The sequence below is a fragment of the Homarus americanus genome, unplaced genomic scaffold, assembly GCF_018991925.1.
Source record: "Homarus americanus isolate GMGI-L3 unplaced genomic scaffold, GMGI_Hamer_2.0 scaffold34921, whole genome shotgun sequence".
NCBI lineage: Eukaryota > Metazoa > Arthropoda > Malacostraca > Decapoda > Nephropidae > Homarus > Homarus americanus.
Genome location: NW_024741901.1, coordinates 4,571,457 through 4,595,619, shown reverse-complemented (window position 1 = coordinate 4,595,619; position 24,163 = coordinate 4,571,457). Strand labels below are relative to the sequence as shown.

Here is a 24,163-nt window from a genome sequence, read left to right as displayed (position 1 = left end):
TTAATGGACTGCGTATACTTCTTTTTTTGTTGCCTTAGTGACATATGTTTCAATAATTCTGTTTAAACCTTTGCTGAAATATTCTCTGATGCGTTATATATAATCGTGTATATATGTGTGTGTGTGTGTGTGTGCGTGTGCGTGTACGTGTGTGTGTGTGTGTGTGTGTGTGCGTACGTGTGTGTGTGTGTGTGTGTGTGTGTGTGTGTGTGTGTGTGTGTGTGTGTGTGCATGTGTGTGTGTGTGTGTGTGTGTGCGTGCGTATGTGTGTGTGTGTGTGTGTGTGCGTGCGTACGTGTGTGTGTGTGTATATATATGTGTGTGTGTGCGTGCGTACGTGTGTGTGTGTGTATATATATGTGTGTGTGTGTGTGGACTTTCGATATAATCTCTGCATGGACTATAAGCGTTTCTACAGTAATGTTTATATATAGAGTTGGATCTTAACACTAGTGCACCAGCCACAGCTGCCTATGGACTAACACGACCGTCCTGCCTCTAGTCCGGCTTGGCTACTGTGATTTTATTAAGATATTAGCTGTTTTCTCAGATTTGTTTCGACGAAAGGACCTGTTGACGGTCGGAACTTTTTCGTAAGATGGCAGGTCACTGGGTAAAGAAAACGCTTAAATTCATGATGGTAATGATATTTTTAATTAAATTTGGCCCAAAAGTGTCAAATATAAGGGTTAAAGTTGCTAAACAGTCACGTAACTGCGAAAAGCTCTGTGATTGGTTGTGACCTCACTGGTTGGGTTGCGCTCCTCAGCGGGAGGCAGCCAGTTGACGTTGTCCAACCTTCTCGGCTGATTGACTCAGTAAATAAATATTATTAGATAATTAATTGTGCTTTATTGTGTAACAAAATAATACTATATTGAATATATAAATATTACTAAGCACATCAAGTAATTCAATGGATTTTAGCTGCCCATAGTATAAACATTCCAAACAATATTGATATTATTTTGGTTTTGGTCATCTGGGGAACCTTAAGATTCTAACTATGGGATTAAGTACTTTAATAAGTAAGACACATTATCTCTACAGCGTGAATTTGCTACTAGAGTTTAACAGTTAATTCATGTATATAATACCTCTGATAAATTTCCTTCGTGCTTATGTTTGAAATAATGAATGAAAGTATCTGTATATAATTTAGCTAAATATCTCTCTCGTCAGAAACAATCATCCCAACGATTATGAATAAACTCATTTAGAAATACATATTACTTCAGGACAAATCGTATTGGTTTGCAACAGCCAATCAGCTGTAACTCTTGAGGGGGGGAGGCGGGGAATCTTTTCTCAACTGGGAAAAAACGCGCTATAGTGCAAGTTGTGACGTACTGAAGAAGCGGGAAAAATATAAAAATCCCCTCCTGTGTGTGTGTGTGTGTGTATCTTTCACTCAGATATGATTCAGCATTTCCAGATTGAGAAGCAATTCAATACTCTGATCCATTCTGATAAGCCCTTCCCTGAGCTGCCTCGGTCCACCAGTGTCCGAACCATTTCGATTAATTCGTACAGTGCGTTTCGAAAATAGTGATCGAAATTGAACGATATTTGTAATTTTATTTTTTTATGAAGAAACAATTATCTTTGGACTTGTGGTATTTTGTGAAGGGGGATTTTGTTATATTGTGAGGATGGATATGATGGCGCAGGTTAGGTTAGGTTAGGTTAGGTTAGGTTAGGTGCCATTTAACCTGCAGCCCAGAGAAATAGATTAGGTCTGTGAAGGGAGGTGTGAATACTCCTCTCCTCTCCTCCAATCCCAGCCCCTTCTTCAACCATTCCTGCTTCCCCCCTGATCCAGTGACCCACCCTCCCTGCCCCCGCCCCGACCCTCCCTGCCCCCGACCCGACCCTCCTGCCCCCGACCCCTCCTGCCCCGACCCCCTGCCCACCCCCTCCCTGCCCGCCCCTCCCTGCCCCACCCTCCTCCTGCCCACCTCCGCCCTCCTCCCTTGACCCTCCCTCCCTGCCCTGACCCTCCTGCCCGACCCTCCCTGACCTCCTCCTCCTGCCCCCTCCTGCCCCCTGCCCTGACCCTCCCTGACCTGCTCCGCCTCGCTAGACATACAGCAAAAAAAATATAGGGTAAAACGAACTAAGTAAATAAAAAGCAGCGCCCAACTCTATGATTGTGGAGGAGGACGGTAGAAAACAGACCTCGTTACCCCTGGCTGACACACATTCTCCCTTGCCGGAAATTGTCTTGAGACGTGAATAACCTGCAGTAGAGTTTTGTAAAAGGTATATGGGGGGAAATAAAAGAGAGAATAAAGTTTACACAATTCCAAAGTCATAGTTGAAAATAAAATCAATATGTAATGAGGTTAAAATAAAGCATAAATGATGATTAGAAGTTACGATGTAGTTATAAAACTTTTAGGTTAGTGATTCATAAACCGATGTTTCACTTTAATGCATCAATTCCCATTTAAATAATGTGTGAATAATAATTGATCAACTGGTAACGGCTCAGGGAGAAATTAAGAGAACAAGTAGGAATATATATTACTCTGACCCTCCTCCCCCTTCACCTCTCCTTCCCTCCCTAACTCCCCCTTCACCCCCCCTTCCCTCCCTAACTCCCCCTTCACCCCTCCTTCCCTCCCTAACTCCCCTTCTCCTTACTCCCCTTCACCTTCCTTCCCTCCCTAACTCCCCTTCACCTCCTTCCCTCCCTAACTCCCCCTTCACCCTCCTTCCCTCCCTAACTCCCCCTTCACCCCTCCTTCCCTGCCTAACTCCCCCTTTACCCCTCCTTCCCTCCCTAACTCCCCCTTTACCCCTCCTTCCCTCCTTAACTCCCCCCAAGATACACATATTAAAAACTGAATGACCTTAAGCAAGTCGTCACTCACACCGGTTGATAACTTGCCGTTTCATCTCTCAAAAAAAAGTCGGCTCAGGGGTCGTCATAGTGCGTGTGTCATACCGAGTGATCGAGAAGTCCCTGTGTACCTGTAATTAATAAACAATATAGTGGTTTACCTGTTCTATTTATAGCGAATAATAGAATTGATGACAGTAAACGTTAGAAGTGGATACCATTTCCAGTATTTATTGTAAGTAGAACAAAGTCTAAAAGTCCATTAATACAAGTACATGGGGACGTAATTACATATATTAACTGTAAGTAAAACTATGTGCCAGGTAAATGACTTTGACCTCTTGATCTTTAACCTTCTGTTCTGACCGTAATACTATATTAGCTCTTGGGTTATGCTCACTATATATACTTGCCTATGCCAGATGTGAACACTGTAGCTCTCTCAATCCTCTTGTTATGCCCCGCCCCCACGTACATCTATAATGACGGTACTGATCGCCCTACACATGCTATCTCTTCTGCATACAATTACTACTACTACTACTACTACTACTTCTTTTTTTTCTAAATGGCCTCCAGCCTCCCCCAATAGCCACACCTTCGCCACCATTTTATTACCTTAATATTAAATATCCTAATACATAAGTAGCTATCCTATCTGTGTTGAGTTAGTTGAGCCGCAGATCTATGCGGCATTCAGTGACTGTAGCCTCATAGTCAATATCTGCAGCAGTTGTCGGGTTTGGGGCCGATGCTCTCGTTCCCCTGAGGCAGAGCAGAGCCGACCGAAGGAGAGAGGAGGACAGTCGACATCTCATCCAGGCTGTAACATAACTTCTGGGCTGCTGCTTCTGTTCGGATATCACCTCCGCGAGTCTGGCGTAGAAGCATCTTGCACTTGGTCCCATCCCACCAGAGGTTGTGAACACTAGAGGAGTGAAGCTGCCTTGATCAACGTTTTGAATTCTCTCCCCATATGCCCTTCTCTTGTCGTTCTCGTTCCTCCTGTGTGCAGCATCGAGAGCTAAGTTACGGTGACATGCGGCCATGGGATAAAAAAATCCTGATGTCGAAGAAAGCTCGCTGTCCCCGCGTCCAGAATCCTCGAGCACTGACATCAACACGGGCTTCATAAGATGTGTTTGAAGTCCTATGTTGGAAAATCTCCCCGTCCATTGGAAGGAGGGTCGGTTCAACCCTGACATCACGGCAGATTTCCTTCAACATATTTGCTGAGAGATCCCTTACTTCGTCATGCCTCATGCATATAAAGCCCCCTTTCATGCACACCATGGCGTGATCGACGTCATAGGAAGAGCCACACACGCATTGGGAGGGCAAACCTTCTACTGGCCAACCGTACCTTAGAGCATTGGCATCTGTAAATTCTTGTTTATTGAGACTGTAACCATTTGCCCTTATTGGTAACGTAGTTAACCAGTTCGAGGTGCCCACTTCCTTCGCTATTCCTACTTTATTTTCAAATTCTCTGGTACTTGCAGCATTAATTGCTGCAACTTATCACTTTGGCCGTGCTGTCGTTCTGTCGTAATGGACCTTCGAATCTTGTTTACTTCACTGGTATCCACCTGACCTGTTGCATTCTGAGGTATTATGTGGTCAGTGAGGGTTGCCATGAGCTTAACTTTGTTTTGATGTTCGGTGGCAGCAATCTCCTCTGGATTGGTCAATCCCATTCCTCCCAGTTTCGGTGGTAGTGCAAGGAGTGATCTTTCTGCTGGGGTTAAGTGAGGGTGTTTCACTAATTTGTGAATGAAATTGATGCTGAAAGCTTCTTCCAGAGGATGGAGGAGGAATCCGATATCAGGGATAGTACGCATCAGGTAGTTCCAGCGATGCTTGACTCCATGGGTGAATGCAGCAAAAGCCGCATTTGGCTCTGTGTTAGCAATCTCAGACAGAGCTTGGATTTCTCTAACCCGCTCATTCACCTTTCCCGTTACGTACTCGGTCTTGAAGTCCGTCGTGCCGATTACTGCGCCTAGATGTCTTTGGCCATAATAATAATAATAATAATAATAATAATAATAATAATAATAAAAATAAAAGATGGACTGGACTGACAAATAAAGGGTACTAATGAAGCTAACCCTGTATGTGTGTGTGTGTGTGTGTGTGTGTGTGTGTGTGTGTGTGTGTGGAATGGAGTCAAGTTACCAAGCCAAGAGTAAGAGCAAACAATTAAGATCAAAGTCGAATAAGTCAAGAAAGGAGATGAAACTCGTTGAGGCAAGAACAGAGCGAGGAATGAGTTGGCGGGGGGGGGCAGGGAGGGGGGGGGAAGGGATGGATGGGGAGGGAGAGGAGGAGGATGGGCAGTTAGGGGAAGGGAGGGAGGGGTGAGACCAATGAGTAAACACTTCTCCTTAATTGGCTTGTGTAATGTGGTTGGCTACACTCAGCCAGAACCTACAGCGGCGTGTGATAAGCGTTCGAGTTCTTAAAGATTCGTGGGTTAACTCTCTCTCTCTCTCTCTCTCTCTCTTTCTCTTTTACTAATTTTCTCTCTCTCTCTCTTTTTTTCTCTTTTACTCTCTCTTTCTCTTTTACTCTCTCTCTCTCTCTCTCTCTCTCTCTCTCTCTCTCTCTCTCTCTCTCTCTCTCTCTCTCTCTCTCTCTCTCTCTCTTTCTTTCTCTTTCTTTCTCTTTTACTAATTTTTCTCTCTCTCTCTTTCTTTCTCTTTTACTAACTCTCTCTCTCTCTCTCTCTCTCAGCTTGTATAGTCTCTTTTACCTTCATCACACACACACACACACAAGATCATCTCCCACCACCATACGCAGTTAATTCCATTACGCCTTCAATTACTATATCAATCAGTCTGCTCACTCAGGCTTCACCAGTTTTAAACCAAAGTTAATTAGATTTTATTGGAATGGAAATCGGTCATCGGCGCCATGGGACATCAAAATTCCCCTTGACGGCCACTGGAAAAATGTTCTCAGATTTTGAGTTTACCTTTTTTTTTTCTAATCTTAAAACCACGTTGGCTTAACTCTGTATAATGCTACCAATCTCTGCCTCTTCATGGTGGATTAGTGTGTGTGTGTGTGTGTAAAACATTTTTGGTGCCTCATGGAAGAACAACAGTAACAACAACCAATGATAATTACAGCAACAGAGATAATAATGATAATAATAAGGAAGATATATAACAGAGAATTGGGTCCATACATCATAGTATCTTATCATTGAGCGAGTTAAATTTATGAGGCCAATTATAGGAGCTTACGTAACCCTGTATATCACGTACAAGTTGGCCACAAGGGTCTTAGGCTTCCCTGTCGCCAGAGAGGTGCACCAAGACATAACTTCTCAGAATATACAGGACAAAATTGCAGAATATTGTCAGAAATATTGTTGGGTTACGTCTGGTGTCGGAGAGAAGCGGTTGAAATCTATCTTGGGTTTGGTGTCTCAAAGGTTCGTAGGATAAAATATTTCTCGTACTTGACTTTAGTGAATGCATTTAAATTGTTATTAAAAATGCATCAAAATATTGCCGCGGATATTTCCTTACCTTACTACGTTCATTTCTCGCCTGACAGACTTAATGTACAGAATTTCTTGTAAAAAAAGTCACCTTAATTTTGTCGGGGTTGATGAGTGAATGTATCTAGTTAAGGCAGCGTCTCGGTGAAATTTTGATGTAATAATTTTGGTGTCACCTACAATATTACTTCTTCACTTACGAGGAATATTTGTGATGGGAACGTTGAGGAGTGTGGAGCCTCGTTATCCTCTTCTTCATTGACAAAGTCTCGAGGAATAATATGCCAGTGTGTACAGCTGTGAACTACCTCATTATTTCTCTTCAAGTTACAACGGTGTCTCACTCAGGGAGCCCAAAACACTGGGTCAGGTTGTTACTGACTACGACTAATGCAGTAAAGTGCTGACCTTCCATAATTTCCTTGGATACTGGTAATATAAATGTCTCTTAAGTGATATTAACAATACATCAATGTGGAGGATAATAATTCTGTCGTTTTATACTCAGGTCAGCAGTAAAGTAATGAATCACATTGCAAGTCGACGGTCAGTTTCGTGAAGTCGTTCATTACATACTGGCAGGTACAGTAACTGTCCGTCTGTCTCACACACAACGCAGTCTGTAGTTTGTATCGTCAGCTCATATTTCTAGATAATTTTCTTGAAACTTTACATTTTTTTATTGCAGAAAAGATTGTGTACACGATCTTATATTGACGTGAATCTTGCTAAAAATATTACTAAGTGGTGAGCGGGGTCCTACTGGGGCCGTAGGATATGTGTAGTTCCTCCACATATCAGCAGAGTGATGTCCTCAGTGCCCTCTTAACCTCATATTTATTTAGTGTTTATTCCACTCACCGCCAACCGAAGTATGTGGATTAATCACGTCTTCGTAAATACACACTCACACCTCTGTATGTATTAACGTGTTGTAAACTTTACCTTGTATAATAATGAATAAACATTACCATCATCATTAATCCTCATATTTCACTTGTTATTCAGTTGTTATTCATTAAAAAAAGGAGTTGCACAAAAACAGGGGTCAGGGAGGCATTGTGACCTGCGACAACTGACCATTATAACAAACGGTACTTTTCACGTTGCTTTGATGCTCTTCTTTTGTCTTCGATCAATGACAACAACAACAACAACAGCACACACATAAAAAAATACACTTGCAATAAACGATAATTAGCGCCGCCACGGTCAAAGGTCACGGGATAACTGACCAGAGAGAGAGAGAGAGAGAGAGACTAGGTAACCCTCCAGTTGCAGTAAGAGAGATATATTTTAACGTGACCTCTGTGACACCACCTAATTTTTTTCGTTCCATGAATTAATTATATTTGTAAATAAATAATTATTCGCTGCGATAATTATCCCGACCGCCGGGTATATAAAATAATACAAAATAAAGTTAAGATATGCTTCAGTGTTGGAGTGTTGACTGCATCATGACATATATTTTGGTGTCAGGATTTAACTAGATTGTAAAATTTACTTCATTGCCAAAATTACCTAAGTAGTAAATAGCGTCAAGAGAGTGAAGTAAACTGGAAAATATACTTCAACATGAAAGAGTTAAACCATAAGAGATACTTCAGTGTCGGGATGCCAACTAAATCATGAAATATACTTTGATGTCAAGAGAGTAAACTAAATTATAAAATAAATCTCAGCGTCAGATGTAACTAAAATAAATTAGATGTATCTCAACTTTAACATTATATTGACTCTCTCTCTCTCTCTCTCTCTCTCTCTCTCTCTCTCTCTCTCTCTCTCTCTCTCTGTTGGATGGATACGAACCAATTTAATCTCGAGAATGTCAATATTTTTTCCTGTATTGTATATTTTAGGGAATTAGGGTCTGACAGATGGGCCCCGGACCCTTACACTCGGCCTGTCCTTGATCATGCCAGACAGGACCACAGGACCTAACGGTAACTGAAGATAACGAAGGACATTGAGTGGTTGGATGGGCCCCAGTCCTAATAGGCCCTGAGTCAAAAAGTGTCCTCGTCCAGGGCCCCAACCCGACCTAGCCATGACCTTAGGGTGTTTAGTCCTAAGGGGCCTTGATCGTAATGGGCCTCAGTGTTAATGGGTCCTAATATCTACTATGCCTCCAACCTATCACCCATTAGTTATAGTGCCTAGTGGGTTTATCCTAGCGGGCCCTAATCCTAAAGGTGAGGTAAGGTTGAGACCCAGATGACCAGTATGACCTGAGGCCCTTAAAGATATATTCATTGGGTGAAACTACTTGCACACTGAGTTAACTGTGTTTTAATTGGCTGAAACTACTTGCTCACTGAATTAACTGTGTTTTAATTGGCTGGAACTACTTACTCACTGAATTAACTGTGTTTTAATTGGCTGGAACTACTTACTCAACGAATTAAATGCATTCTGATTGGCTCTGACTATGATCAATCATGATTTTCCTGATTCTCATTAAGCTTGACGTGATTAGTGGGGCTTAAACGTGATCCAGAGGCGTGAGGCGGCCGTGTTGTGGCTGGCTGATCACGAGCGTCAGGTGGTGAAGTTAATGTGTTCCTTTATTCTCTTGGTCAGGTTCACTAGCCTGTCGGGCGAACTGTACCTGTTGGCTTATTAGGACTGGGTCGCAGTAGGATTGGGGCGTATTTGGTCTGGGCCTCACTCACTAGGACGGTGATCCAATAAATCTTTACTCTGTTGTTAACTTTAAATGTGGTGAAGCTCTTTGTAAGTTACCAGCTGTCTGTATCAATATGTTGGTTATGTGGCGGAGGCGGGGAATGATAACACTCCACACAAATACAAAACAAGAGTATAAAACTACATAGCGGTGCATCGATTCATTCATCAGTGTAGAGCAGATTAGTAATATTATCGTTTTCTTCTTGTACTGTATATCACCCTCTGTGTTAAGGTGGTCTCGATAGTCCTGGGAAATAAATCATGTCTTAAGAGGTAATTGGAGAAAATCCTCTTATGTTCAACATCTGAGATAAACTAAGTCCCTCATGAACCGAGTCAACAGGTAGAGGTTAGTGAACATTGGGAGTAATGCCGTGCAGGTGTAACAGGCATACGATATATTATTTAATATGAATCTATTTGAGATAATTTATATTATCCGATTAATCACATCATAAAACTGCATCTGTGGTTTTCTTTTTATTTCAGGTGAGTTGAATTTAATTAGACAGTCAGAGCCTTCGTTTGCGAATCCATACCTGTTGTCTATATGTACAGTCACCCTAAAAACTACCTGTACTTGGGTGGGTCGCTGAATTTCAGAATGAACACTGCGACTCCTGTTGTCTCGATAGGATTGTCAAAATCTTTCGTCCTTTGCTTCATATTTTCTCAACACAATTTTGTATAATATAGATAATATGTTAAGTGACTACAACAATAGAGAATCACTTTACTCCTGAAGAGAAGGTTCCTACTCGTGTTGTCGTCCAGGTCCCCTCTAGTCACCTGTCCTTCCTCAGCAGTCGTGTGTGTCGTTGAGGGAAAACTACGAAAACATGGAATCTTATGTTGCGTAACTTTTCATCGTCTGCTGGCAAACAGAGTCATTTGGTGCCAGTAATACAAACGCACACACACACACCAAGTACAGGTAACTCATATGCTGTATGAACGTCGAAATAATTTTTTTTCCCGTTACAGAATAACTTAGTTACAAAGTCATGCATAGAACGGTTGTCTCAGTCTCAATTAGTCATGCTGCTGGTAATTAACTTATGAAACACCGTCACACTATTTGTAAACATTATCGGGAGTTTCAGAAGCTGGGACGAGACACCTGAGGCCTGCCAACACTGTTTATGCTTCCCTTTAATGAGTGTGAAAGGCTGTAACTACCGACCAACGTGATAATAATTCCCCCTTTAGAAAGCGAGTAAAGGGGCTGTACATCTGTAGCATGCTTATACACCTGTGGCACACCTCTACACCTGAAGCATACCTATACACCTGTGGCACACCTCTACACCTGAAGCATACCTATACACCTGCGGCACACCTCTACACCCGTGATACACCTGTAGCATATTTATACACCTGCGGCATACCTCTACACCAGTGGTACACCTGTAGCATACTCATACACCTGCGGCACACCTGTAGTACACCTGCAGCACACTAATAAGTAGGTAGATATATGGGATCATCTGTTTATCATCATGGTAATAATCTTCAGGGAAGGTTGTGCACTCGTGACTCACTTGTCCACCGCTATATTGATGATTAACTTTGTAAGTAATTTTTAGAGAATTTAAAGAAAGTAGTCATAAAGCTACACACCTGCTGAACAATGATCTATTTTCTTTATTATTAGGTAAACTTGAAGGTGCTAATACTAAAAAAAAATTTGTAACCTACAGGGTAAAAAAAATAGTTCCACCTGCATAATAGTGATCCTCCTCTTTAAGTAATTTTAGGCAACGTTAATGACCCTAGAGCCAGACACCTGTACTGTACGTCACCTGCTTAATAGTAGTTCACCTTTTTAAAATAATTTTAGATTGAATTAAAAGGGTTAGGGTCAAACACTTTCCCATTAACATAGTAATTCCACTGCACTCGATGAGGTTCCAAATCACCCTGGTCTACAGAGCTGTGACCCAGAGCTATGACCCAGAGTTATGACCGAGAGCTATGACCCAGATCTATGACCCAGAGCTGTGACCTTTTGACCTTTAATGTAAGATAGCTCTAAGGGGGGGGGGGTTGCTAGGATGAACATTGTAGCTCTTTTCGGTGTTTAAAGAGGCTGTAACTAGATCAGCTGTCCTCTATCACACAGGACGAGCGGGCTGAGCCAGTGTTGCCACCTTAACTGCCAAGTCGCTAAATGTAGCAAATTTTCTACTTCTCTTACGTAATGTTTTTGGGGTTGAGTTGAGCGATTTTAAGCAACATTTGGGTTAAGTTAAGCGGTTTTGTTTTATTGATTTATTGGGATGTTTAGCGAGTTATATTATTTATTGTAACGATGTTTAGCTAGTCATGTTTTATTGATTATTGGGATGTTTAGCGAGTTTTGGGTATTTACTTCAATGAGTTTTGGCTTGTAGGAGTTGGCAACAGTGCGGGTGGTAGATCCAAACCCTGTAAACAAAGGTGATGGTGTGTGTGTGTGTGTGTGTGTGTGTGTGTGTGTGTTTACAATTACTTCCTCCACACAAGAGCTTGTTTGACCTAGTTGGGGAGGTATTGTGATCAGTTTAGTAGTCAGACGTCATTAGCCAACACAAAAACAACTTGTTATTTTTTTGGATCATAATTTTTCCATAACATTCTTTTAACAGGATAGTTTTGTTTTTATTGTTTAACAGTATTATTATTATTATTATTATTATTATTATTGTTGTTGTTATCATTATTATTATTATTAAAAACATCAATATTACCAACCCCATCATAGCCTGTATCACCAACATCACCAGTGTTGGTGATGGTGTATCACACTACCACCACCACCACCACCACACAGCACCACCACTACCATCACCACCACCACACAGCACCACCACCACCACCACCAGCACCACACCACCACCACCACCACCACCACCACACCACCACCACCACACACACCACCACACACCACACCACCACCACCACCACAGCACCACCACCACCACCACACACCGGGCCAGTATCTCAGAGCCTTGATACTGCTGAGCTTATGAGTAACCCAAGTTATAATTGATCTTCACTAATAGCAGTTTGAAGACATTTAATGAGAGGTAAAGACGAAATTTTTTTAAGGTATCATTTAAGTGGATTCAAAAGTTCGATGCTGTGTGTGTGTGTGTGTGTGTGTGTGTGTGTGTGTGTGTGTTGTGGAATTTATAATGGTGATGCTTGGGTGTGGTGACGGGGGAAGGTTGCAGCGTGTCAGTTAGTCTAGTAAAGCATGCAATCCAAAAGACTTAACATATTGTTGAATTAAGATTGTAATACATCTCCACCAATCAGTGCTGAGATATTTGGTGACGTCATTTAACAGCTGACTCTTGTGTTCAATAACGTAATATTTCTTGAGTTTTGTGTTTCTTTTGGATCTTAATATTAAATCGACTTGAACACGCCGTGATTACTCTTGTGTAAGTGATGTTCGTCGCGTAACCTCAGCCTACCTTATAAATCAGTGTGGATGATCATATATTACTGTGTGACCTGTATATTGATTTAACAGTGGAGGAAAATACAATGAAAAGAGAGAGAGAGAGAGAGAGAGAGAGAGAGAGATATCGGGTGCGTAACCAGAACGTGGGACCTACTAATCACGCCTTCTCCCATTCCACGTCGTTATCCTAATTATATCCTGCCTCCATCCTCCCCCTCTACCTCCTCCTCCCTCTCCGTCGTACACAAGTAACACACGCACATATACGCATATCCTCACACACACACACACTACTACTGCTACTACTACTATTACTTTGCTGTCACTCGGAATCCAGTATGACGATCATCCAGCTATGATACAATGATATAAATTATTAAGGATGTCACCTACGTTGGTGAGTTCTGAGGTGACTCGAGAAGCCGATACGGAACCGGCAGGGTCGTTCACAGATGTTGCACATGTGCAGGGCTACATCTAGTGCAGGAGGGGCGACGGCAGCGTTTTTCCGGTGCTGGTGCTTGTCTGCCTCGGTATGTAGTCGAAATACCTCGAAAGTATTGACACCTTCTTGTGTGGTGTTCCTCCAAGCGTTACGGTGTGGAGTGATCGTCTCCCAGGTGAGGGGGTTTGATTGGGCACTTTTTCAGGTTTGTCTTAAGACTATCCATATACCTTTTCCATTGCCTGCCAGCGTTACGTTTACGCTTCCTTAAGTGGCTGTAAAGTAGTTACTTTGGCAGTCTACTGTCGTCCATGCAGGTAACATGGCCATACCAGCGTAGTTGTTCATGGATAATGGTAGCTTCGATGCTCCTACAGTTGGTGTCAGCGAGAATTCGGGCATTTGTTCTCGGAGGATGGAACGTAGACTACGGTGGTGAAAGTTATCAAGTGCCCTGAGGTGCCTCCTGTATGTGACCCATGTCTCACTGCCATACAGCAGGGTGGGGAGGACCACTGCTTGATACACGTGCAGCTTTGTAGATAATTTCAGCTCTCTACAGCTGAAGACATGGGTACGGTGTTAGCCAAAGGCTTGAGATGCACATCTGATCCGATGTTGAATCTCTTCATCGATGTCCGCAGCGGTGGACAGGTGGGAGCCGAGATACTGAAAGTGGGTAACATTAGAGAGGGTAGTGCCGTTAAGCTGAGTGGATGGTGGAGGTGTGTGTGAACCAGGGGCAGGCTGAAAGAGAATCTGAGTCTTACGTGCATTCATCTCGAGGCTGAAGTGTGCATACGCATCTGCATAGGTGTTCATGATCTTCTGTAGGTTGCGTTCAGTGTGAGCGACGAGTGTGAAGTCGTCTGTATAATGAAGTTCGGTGATGGAAGCGGCCGACACCTTTGTTCCTGCCTGGTGTCGTCTTATGTTTAAAAGTCCCTTCATCCGGTACTAGATGTCCACCTCGCCGGTTAATTTGGCACTGGTACGAATAAGGAAAGCAGCCAAGAAAATGGAATAGAGAGTTGGTGCCAGTACATATCCTTGTTTTACCCCCGTTTGGATGGGGAAGAACTCAAAATGAGTTCCATTGTGCAGGACACTGCCGTTCATGCAATCGTGGAGTTGCCTCACAATGGCGATGAATTTTGGTGGGCAGCCAAAACGGCTGAGAGTCCGCCAGAGAGCTTCCCTGTTGACTGAGTCGAAAGCCTTGGTAAGGTCAATGAAGGCAATGTACAGGTCACGACGCTGTTTCTCTGCGCTTTTTCTGTATCTGGCAGACAGCAAAGATCATGTCAGTGGTGCCACGTGATGGTCTAAAGTCACATAGAGATTCTAGTAGGAAGTTTTCCGCCTCAGGAAGAAGTTTGTTTAGGAGGACTCGGGCGACAATCTTGCCAGCTACGGACAGCAGTGAGGTCAAGCGGTAGTTACCACAGTCTGACCGGTTTCCCTTATTCTTATAAATATTGACGTTGGAGGCGTCTTTAAGAGCTTGGAGGATTTTCTCCTTCCATATATTCTCCAGGGGTGAGTGGAGGCGGCTAGGATTCCATCGGGACCTGTGGATTTGTTATTTTTCATATGTTTAATGGCAGTAACTCCCTCATCCATGGATGGAGAATAGCTGAGGTGGGTCAGCTCTGGGTGCTGAGGAACCTGCTGGGTAGTCAGGACATCCACATTAGTGTATAAGTATGCTTCAGGTGTAGAGGCCTCCCGCCCTGAGGTCACGACACGAGATAACATCTGGCGTGGTGGGAGTCAGCGTCACCATGGAGACCCACACACGCCTCCTTGCTTCCTGCACTGTGATGGTGATGATGGTGGTGACGGTGATGATGGTGATGGTTGTGGTGATGGTGATGATGGTGGTGATGGTGATGATACCTGGGTATTTTGTTTGTGTGTTTGGATGGTGATGATAGTGTCTAGGTATTTTGTACGTTCTATTAATGACGATGATGATGATAATGATAATGAAAGTAATGATAATATCCCTTGGCTGTTTGTCTCTCTGAGTTTGGATGATGCTTTATCGAGCGTCAGTTTTGTCTTCCCAAAACCTGTTTATGTGTTTCTTCTATAGAGAGAGAGAGAGAGAGAGAGAGAGAGAGAGAGAGAGAGAGAGAGATTTGAATGACAAACACACACACACGCACACACACACACACACACACACACACACACACACACACACACACCATGCATGAGAGACAGAGGGATATGAGTGGTCGAGAAGGGAGGCTTCATATTTTTTGTAAGTGTTTTCTTTGACTCTTTCATAATAAAACTCGGGATAGACCTTAAAGAACAACACGACGGGATAACACCATATCTTCTTTTTTGTTGTTTATTTCCTGGTCGTGTTATATTTAGACTGGCGAGAGGGGAAATTAGACTGGTTGGGGGGATTAGACTGGTGGGGGGGATTAGACTGGTGGGGAGAGATTGGACTAGTGGGGGAAACTAGACTAGTGGGGGAAACTAGACTGGTGAGAGTGAAATTAGACTGTTGGTGGACTTGAGGCTACAGTCTGAGGTATCCTGTCAAGAGCTTTACCTGCAGGCGAGAGGTGTTGGTCGTGTTGTGTTTTTGGCCCTGAGTCGTGCTGTGAGGGCGGGCCATCTCTCTCTCTCTCTCTCTCTCTCTCTCTCTCTCTCTCTCTCTCTCACCTCCATGACCAAAGCTTCACGAAAAGAAAAAGTTAATTTTCCTGCTTTCTTGGTACAGTATTTTCTTTCATGGGGGTTAAACTTGTAAAACACTTCCTTGTGTCGTGGTCGTCTGTTCCTCAAATCTTCACACGCTGTTTCCTCCTAACTTGTAACCGGACTGTGGATGTTTAGTGGTAACTGAGCTCTTACTTTCGTCGGAACTGGTGATGAAAGAACGTTTAAGCTGATTAATGCATACAAAAGCTTAGAATTAACTGCGCTGTATTTTCCTGATTAACATATACTGCAGCGGCCAGAAGAAATATATTCAACTTAAGATAAAAACAACACATGTGGTACATTTATAGTATTGTCTATTGTCTTTCTTCTAAAAGATCTAAAAGAGGTTCATGAAAAATTATGAGTATTTTAGGGAGAAACTTATTACTTCGGGCGTCACAGGTTACAAACGAAAAATGAAAGAAGTTCATGAAATGTTTTTAGTAAACTCTACTACTACTATTACTACTACTACTACTACTACTACTACTACTACTACTACTACTAATAATAATAATAATAATAATAATAATAATAATAATAATAATAATAATAATAATAATAATAATAATAATAATAATAATAATAATAATACTTCTTACGTGGCCTCCAGCTTCCCCCAATAGCCACACCTTCACCGCCATTTTATTTCCTTAAAATTAAATATCCTAATACAGAAGTAGCTATTCTAGCTGTGTTAAGTTAGTTAAGCCGCAGGTCTATGCGGCATTCAGTGACTGTAGCCTCAAAGTCAATACCTGCAACTGTTGTCAGCTTTGGGGCCGAAGATATCGTTCCCCTGAGGCAAAACAGTGCAGACCTAAGCAAAGAGAAGGACAGTCGACATCTCAACCAGGCTGCAACGTAACTTCTGGGCTGCTGCTTCTGTTCGGATAACACCTTGGCCAGTCTTGCATAGAAATATCTTGCACTTGGTCCCATACCACCAGAGGTTATGAGCACCAGAGGAGTGAAGCTGCCTTGATCAACATTCTGAATTCTCTCCCCATATGCCCTTATCTTGTCGTTCTCGTTCCTCCTGTGTGCAGCATCGAGAGCTAAGTTACGGTGACATGCGGCCGTGGGATCAAAAACCCTGATGTCGAAGAAGGCTCGCTGTCCCAGCGTCCAGAATCCTTGAGCACTGACGTCAACATGGGCTTCGTTGGATGTGTTTGAAGTCCTATGTTGGAAATTCTCACCGTCCAATGGAAGGAGGGTCGGTTCTACCCTGACATCACGGCAGATTTCCTTCAACATATTTGCTGTGAGATCCCTTACTTCGTCCTGCCTCATGCATATAAAGCCCCCTTTCTTGCACACCATGGCGTGATCGACGTCATAGGAAGAGCCACACACGCATTGGGAGGGCAAGCCTTCTACTGGCCTACTGTACCTTAGAGCATTGGCATCTGTAAATTCTTGTTTATTGAGACTGAAACCATTTGCCCTTATCGGTAACATAGTTAACCAGTTTGAGGCGCCCACCTCCTGTGCTATAGTTACTTTTTTTTTCAAATTCTTTGGTATTTGCAGCAAGAGTTATCACTTTGGCCGTGCTGTCGTTCTGTCGTAATGGACCTTCGAATTTTGTTTTAGTTCATTGGTATCCACCTCCCCTGTTGCGTTCTGAGCTATTATGTGGTCAGTGAGGGTTGCCGTGAGCTTAACTGTGTATTGATGTTCGGTGGCAGCAATCTCCTCTGGATTGGTCAATCCCATTCCTCCCAGTCTCGGTGGTAGTGCAAGGAGTGATCTTTCTTCTGGGGTTAAGTAAGGGTGTTTCACTAATTTGGGAATGAAATTGACGCTGATAGCTTCTTCCAGAGGGTGGAGGAGGGGTCCGATATCAGGGATAGTGCGCATCAGGTAGTTCCAGCGATGCTTGACTCCAAGGGTGAATGCCGCAAAAGCTGCATGTGGCTCTGTGTTAGCAATCTCAGACAGCGCTTGGATTTTCCTAACCCACTCATTCACCTTTCCCGTTACGTACTCGGTCTTGAAGTCCGCCGTGCCGATTAACGCGCCTAGATGTCTTTGGCCGTCCTTTGTTATTTTGACATCACTTCCACCGAACACCTCCATTGCCCGTTCATAATGTTCTGGCTTCACAATGAGGAAGGACTTGCTGGTGTTTGGTTGTGGGCCTCGTGATGTTACCAGGTCCCACCACTTTTTGATGCCCTCCACTTTTCCTGCTCCTGTAAGGTCATCAGCGTACGCCACTTGCTTGATCTCAGTTGTTTCAAATTTTATTGTGTGTTGGAGCACAGATGAGCCTATTGCGTACAGGGTCCCCCTGCGTTGTTCCCTCGGTTGACTGTATGATGGTATCACCTCTTAGAGCCTTGTTGTTTACTATATAGAGGTCTGATGGATTCCTATAGGAGTTTTCAACATACTACTACTACTACTCTTTAGGCCATGGATATTGAAGTAAAGAATCTTTTTAATTATACAAGTTTCCAAAGATTGATTTTGAAATTTATTTTGCTCACGAGAATCAGGCAGAACCACCTTCAATGTTCTTTGTACCTGTTGTAGCAACTGCAGCAGACCAAACAGCTGATCATGTTTATGTACATTTTTTTTTGGGGGGGTGAGGGGAAGGTATCCTGTTGTCCCCGTTGAGTGCAGGGAACATTAACCTAACCATTACACATGATAAACACATTAATGGACGATTCTTGAAACATATTTTTACCCCAAAAGTGACTCTGTACATCACAAGGTTTCAAATTATTTTATTTTTCCTGCGCACTTAGTCTCTCTAGTATTACTATACATATAATGAGGATATAAAACCGATTAAGTAGAACAATGTTGATCTGTGTCATAGTTATGTATACAATGCCTGATGTGTTTAAGATATCCATTTACAATTCAACTCAATACACACATTATCTGTTTTGAATTCACCCATTTAGAATTCTACTAGTGTGCTGATCACTGTTTCTGTTCCGAGCTTTTCACCCACATATATTCCTTTTACAAGTTGTGTGAACTTTTGCTGCTAGATTAAGACAATATCTACTGGTTGACAATACTTAATAAAAATAATTATGTATCTATCATAAAGAAAGATGTATTGGTGCATGTTATGTTACACTGTTACTTGTTAAATACTATATTATCCGAGTCTCTCCGTGTAAGATATCTCGAGGCGCTCAGGGGTTCACTGTGGGAGCGAGTAGACAGTAATTTCACCTTTAACTTGCAGTATAATTTACCCTTTAATCTTAATATAAAACCCAATCTCCTCCCGAGTCATTCATGAAGGTTATAACAGGTATGGCTCATAATTAGGACAATGAAGAATTAGTTTATAATCTGCTTATAGCTCAGTCGAAAATGTAGGTAATGCAGAGGAACCAAAAGATGGATTGGTTAACAGGTTTTCCGGCCTCGACTAAAATTTACGTATATATTCTGTATAATATAAGGTCAAAAAAGGTCTGTTTACATACTTTAACATTTAGAATAATCAAATCTGTTTAGCGGTTTTACTCTCTATGCATTTTGTCAATAAGGTAGCCTATTGTACAGCTAAATGGGTCTTTTATTACGTATTTTGTACTGACTAAAGAGCATCCTAACTTAACTAAACAGTTCTTCCCCTTTAATATTTGTATTTTTATGGAACCTCCTAAATCTACTGCTCTATATTGTTCTTGCAACTAGAGATGAACAAATGCATTAAGCTGGTTAACATATACAAAGGCTTACAAGTGTTGTCTAAAATGAGACCAGCATTAATCTGAGGACTCTGTGACCACTATTTAAGGGATATTAACTATTATCTTAAGTATGACCTCATGTCCTCAAGTGTAACCTCATATCTTAAGTATGACCTTATGCCCATAAGTATTGCCTCATATCCATAAGTATGACCTCATATCCGTAAGTATGACCTCATACTTAAGGACATGAGGTCATACTTAAGGACATGAGGTTGTACTTAAGGACATGAGGTCGTACTTAAGGACATGAGATCATACTTAAGAGCATGAAGCCATACTTAAGGGCATGAGGTATGGCCTCGTGTCCTTAAGTATGACCAGACATTGGCCATCACAACTCTGCCTCCTCCACCTTGACCTCTTATCACTAACACTTGACCTTTGTTTTGGTACCCGCAGCAGGGGCCAGCTCTGGTAGTGCCGGTGCTGTCGAACATCACGCTCTACGTGGCCATCAACTTCGCCGGGATGTACACCAAGTACCTGACTGACCGCACCCAGAGGAAGGCCTTTCTGGAGACTCGCCGCGCCATGGAGATGAGATGCCGCACACAGAAGGAGAACGAACGCCAGGAGAAGCTGTTACTTTCAGGTAGGTGTTGGTGAGGTGTTTGTGGGAGGTACAGGTGTTGGAGGGATGGAGTGCTGGGAGGTACAGGTGTTGGAGGGAAGGAGTGCTGGGAGGTACAGGTGTTGGAGGGAAGGAGTGCTGGGAGGTACAGGTGTTGGAGGGAAGGCGTGCTGGGAGGTACAGGTGTTGGAGGGAAGGAGTGCTGGGAAGTACAGATGTTGGAGGGAAGGCGTGCTGGGAGGTACAGGTGTTGGAGGGAGGTACAGTACTCACACATTACCAGCTATGGGCAGGAGGACAATCCCTAAAAATAATGTCTTTTAGAGTTCCCAAATCCAAAGGTGGAGGTCATAACGTTAGAGAAAAAAGAAAGTCCGTGTATAATTTAACACCTCGCTTAGATGTCGTCTCGTTTCATCTGAATAGAACCCACTCCTCCCCCCTCTTGGCCTGACTCATTACACCTGTTATACACCTAATGAGAGTGCACCTTTTGCCCTTCACCTAAATAATCCTCTAACCTCCCTCCTCCTCCTCCTCCTCCTCCTCAGTCTGCCTTCCCCTCACCTCCCTCCTCCTCTTCAGTCTGCCTTCCCCTCACCTCTCTCCTCCTCAGTCTGCCTTCCCCTCAGCCTTCCTCTCAGTCTGCCTCCCCTCACCTCTCTCCTCCTCCTCAGTCTGCCTTCCTCCACCTCCCTCCTCAGTCTGCCTTTCCCCTCACCTCCCTCTTCCTCCTCAGTCTGCCTTCCCCTCACCTCCCTCCCCCTCCTCAGTCTGTCTTCCCCTCACCTCCCTCCTTCCCACCCTGACTCACCTGACGAACACAAAACGACAAGAGGACAAATCATTGTTTTGTTATATTAAATAGGATTAGCCGAGTACTAAAGAGAGGTTAAACTAATACCTCCAGAGTCGTTGTATTGGTGGGGTGTTTTTGTGGCCTTCTAACACCCTCCACCCCCCCTCCCCTTCGGATCTCAAGGGGCCAAACTCATTTCCCCTCTGAATCCGGACCCAGATTCGGTTGCGGATTTTTTGGTATTATGAGACGGCGGGTTTTATTAGGATATATATGGTGTTGTTTAGGTTGTTTTAGTTTAGGTTGAGGTAGTTTAATTTGGTTGTATTTGGTTAGAGTACACGGATAGTTATAAGCTCGGTAAGTTAGGTTACATTTTGTGCGTTAGGTTAGGTTAGGTTAGGTTAGGGTTACTTTACGTTGGTTCTGTTAGGTGAGAGGTAATTTACGTTAAATTAGAATGATAAAGTTAAGTTTACTCAGGTACTGAAGCCGGAGAGAATAGTGATTATTGGACTACAACCCTGGTGTGTGTGTGTGTGTGTGTGTGGTGTGTGTGTGGTGTGTGTGTGTGGTGTGTGTGTGTGTGTGTGTTTATCATCAGGTTGGTTCAGGGTTGGTTAAGCTGTTTATCTGTATACATACAGGAGAGTATATGCATCCTCTCACTGCCATGTCTTTTGTCGTATCTCTCTCTCTATCATGTCTTTTGTCTCATCTCTCTCTATTTCATGTCCCTTTGTCACATCTCATTATCACATTATCACAAAGAAATTCGATTCCATCACAAAGAAATTCGATTCCATCACAAAGAAATTCGATTCCAGTTAGATTTTCAGGGCAGACGTAAGGAAAATTCCACTAAAGTACCAGATTTCAGAAGGGCAAACTTTGACAGTTTAAAGAGGCAGCTGAGAGAGGGGGTGTCGCGCTTGGCCGTGAACCTGACAGATGACTCCGACCTGATAACGACATCTGAGACTGCCATCATCCCTTGTCACATCTCGTCACATCCCTTCTCACCTTTGCCACAAGTGATACAGTGAAGCACATGTACAGTGAACCAGGGATATAATGAATCACCATTACAATGAACCAGATACAACAAAGAACTAATACAGTGACTCCAACCTCTTTACAGTGAAAATACCCACACAACGACCCCCCCCCCAACCCCCTTAATACGAACTTGGGTTATAATGAAGACAAGATTACTTTCATTAGCTTGGCGGCTCTACGACTCCCAACAGACGGAATTCAACCTAAATCCTCCTCTCATATATCATTCAGTGCCCCCCTCCCCCACACGCAGATTTAATTACTCTATACAACGCGCACGGCTCACCTAGTTATAATTACGGGTTGTAAGCGGGAGTTCTCAAAAGGTTGAAGTGATTATACCGAGTCGGGAAGACAATTTATGTGTTAGAGTCCTGTTGAGTGGTGTTGCAAGCGTGGATGCGTCCGTTGGTGTGTCTGAAAAAGGCATTTACTGGTGTTTGTTGAGTGATGTTGCACCCATACGTGCGTGTGTTGATGATTTTGTGAGTTTGTTCGTAAGTGTGTTTTTTAAGCGCCGACAAAAAGATAATCAGTATGGATGTTTGAATGTCTGCCTCAAACCATCGACCACAAGAGTGAAATATAAACACGAAGAACCTGCCTGTAGGAACTGTTCCTTCAAGTGGTAGTTTTAATTACTCGAACATCATCCTCTCTGTGGGGGACCATCTATCCACCTTCGCTGATGCACTATGGGTCGTCTTACTCGTGTGGTTGGCATGCCAGAGGTGACAAACGGTGGGGCCAAATTCAAGACAGACACGAACGATCATCAACATGGGAGTTTTAGTTCCATAAATTGGTGAGGAAAAAATATATATTCCATACGAAAACTCACTCACAAAACTGCTAAAATCCCGAATAAATTATCTTTAACTTGTTTACCTGATCAATGTAACCAGCGTTTGTAAGATGAGATGACTCCAGCAGCTGAATGAGCTGGCACTTGGCAGTAAAACAAAACACGAGTCTTTGGAAAATTTCATGATATTGGCTGTGAAAACTTAAATGAAAAAAAAAAGTATATAAAATTGCCATTATGTTTTTCTTTGTTCATTAATCATATTTACTATAAATATCCAAAAAACAATTACCAAGAGGGTAACGGAGATCAGTTACAAGCCACGTCTTCAAATTCCAATATTTTTGGTTCGTTTTTGTCGCCGCCCCTCTCCGTCGTGCGCTGCAGTCAATGGATGTTTAAAACTCCGGGCGTAAGACTCATGGGTCATCTCATTCGCCTGTTTATAAAGTGATCCATTAATGTTTTTGTGTAGGTTTGTAACGCTTTAGAGTAATAAAGATATTATGAGAGTGAATAATCTTCCCCCAGTCACTGTGTCTGTCGTGTCATGAATTGATTTTTTAACTGATTATTAAGAGTTAATGAAGGAGAACAAAACTTGTAACTGGTAATTCACGTTATTTTTAAGGGTAAAAGATAACATATACAGTATATTCCGTATTAGTTAAAGGAAGGGATTATAGGCTGGCCATTGAAATTCGAAAGCCCAAGTAAAAGAAATTAAAAGAAAAAAGCATGACTAATGCGGTTTTGCTTCGTTAGGTCAGACGACACTATAAGTTAATACGATTAAGTCGGACTTTAGGACAAAAATTTTTCATACATCCTGCCAAATGAGGGAGAGACACTATCATTAATCTTCTATGTATATGACGGTAATTTCATGAGTAATGTGATCATCGCCACAAGGTTGAACAGGTACAGATTATGCTAATGAGATATTCTAATTAATCTGTTTTGCATAGAAAATAAACACAAACTTTAGCCGTTTTATCCAACCCATCATTGATTTACTGTATATGCTGTACACATTAATTCACCCAGCAGATCACGGTTTTGGTGTACGAGATATTAGGTAGTGTTGGTGGGTCACGATTCGATTTCAGGAAAAAAGTCACAGGAAAAAAGTCACAGGAAAAAAAGTCACAGGAAAAATTTACAGAAAGAGTAACAGAAAAAAGTCACAGGAAAAAAGTTAGAGAAAAAATTATGAGACAAAAGTCATATATAAAAGTCACAAAAAAGTCACAGGAAAAAGTCACATAAAAAGTTACATAAAAAAATCACAGGAAAGTCACAGAAAAAGCTGCAGAGCCGAACCTAACCTTACCTAATCGACCCCCCCCCCCCAGGAGATTTTTGGAGACCATGTTTTTTGGGTTGTCTGAGCTATGTTTTTTGGGTTGTCTGAGCTATGTTTTTTGGGTTGTCTGAGCTATGTTTTTTGGGTTGTCTGAGCTATGTTTTTTCAGTATGTTTGTCTGCCAGACATATTCCTCTGGGGTAAGAAGTA

The 24,163-nt window shown here is 42.6% G+C and overlaps 1 protein-coding gene across 1 annotated transcript in view; it reads left to right on the top strand.

The window, feature by feature from the left end:
- Positions 1-24,163, top strand: part of LOC121876217 (adenylyl cyclase 78C-like) — a 120,921-nt gene that overhangs the window by 6,121 nt on the left and 90,637 nt on the right. Inside the window, exon 4 of the mRNA XM_042381204.1 lies at positions 19,813-20,005. Coding sequence (XP_042237138.1) covers positions 19,813-20,005 — 193 coding nt within the window. The remainder of the gene's footprint in view (positions 1-19,812; positions 20,006-24,163) is intronic.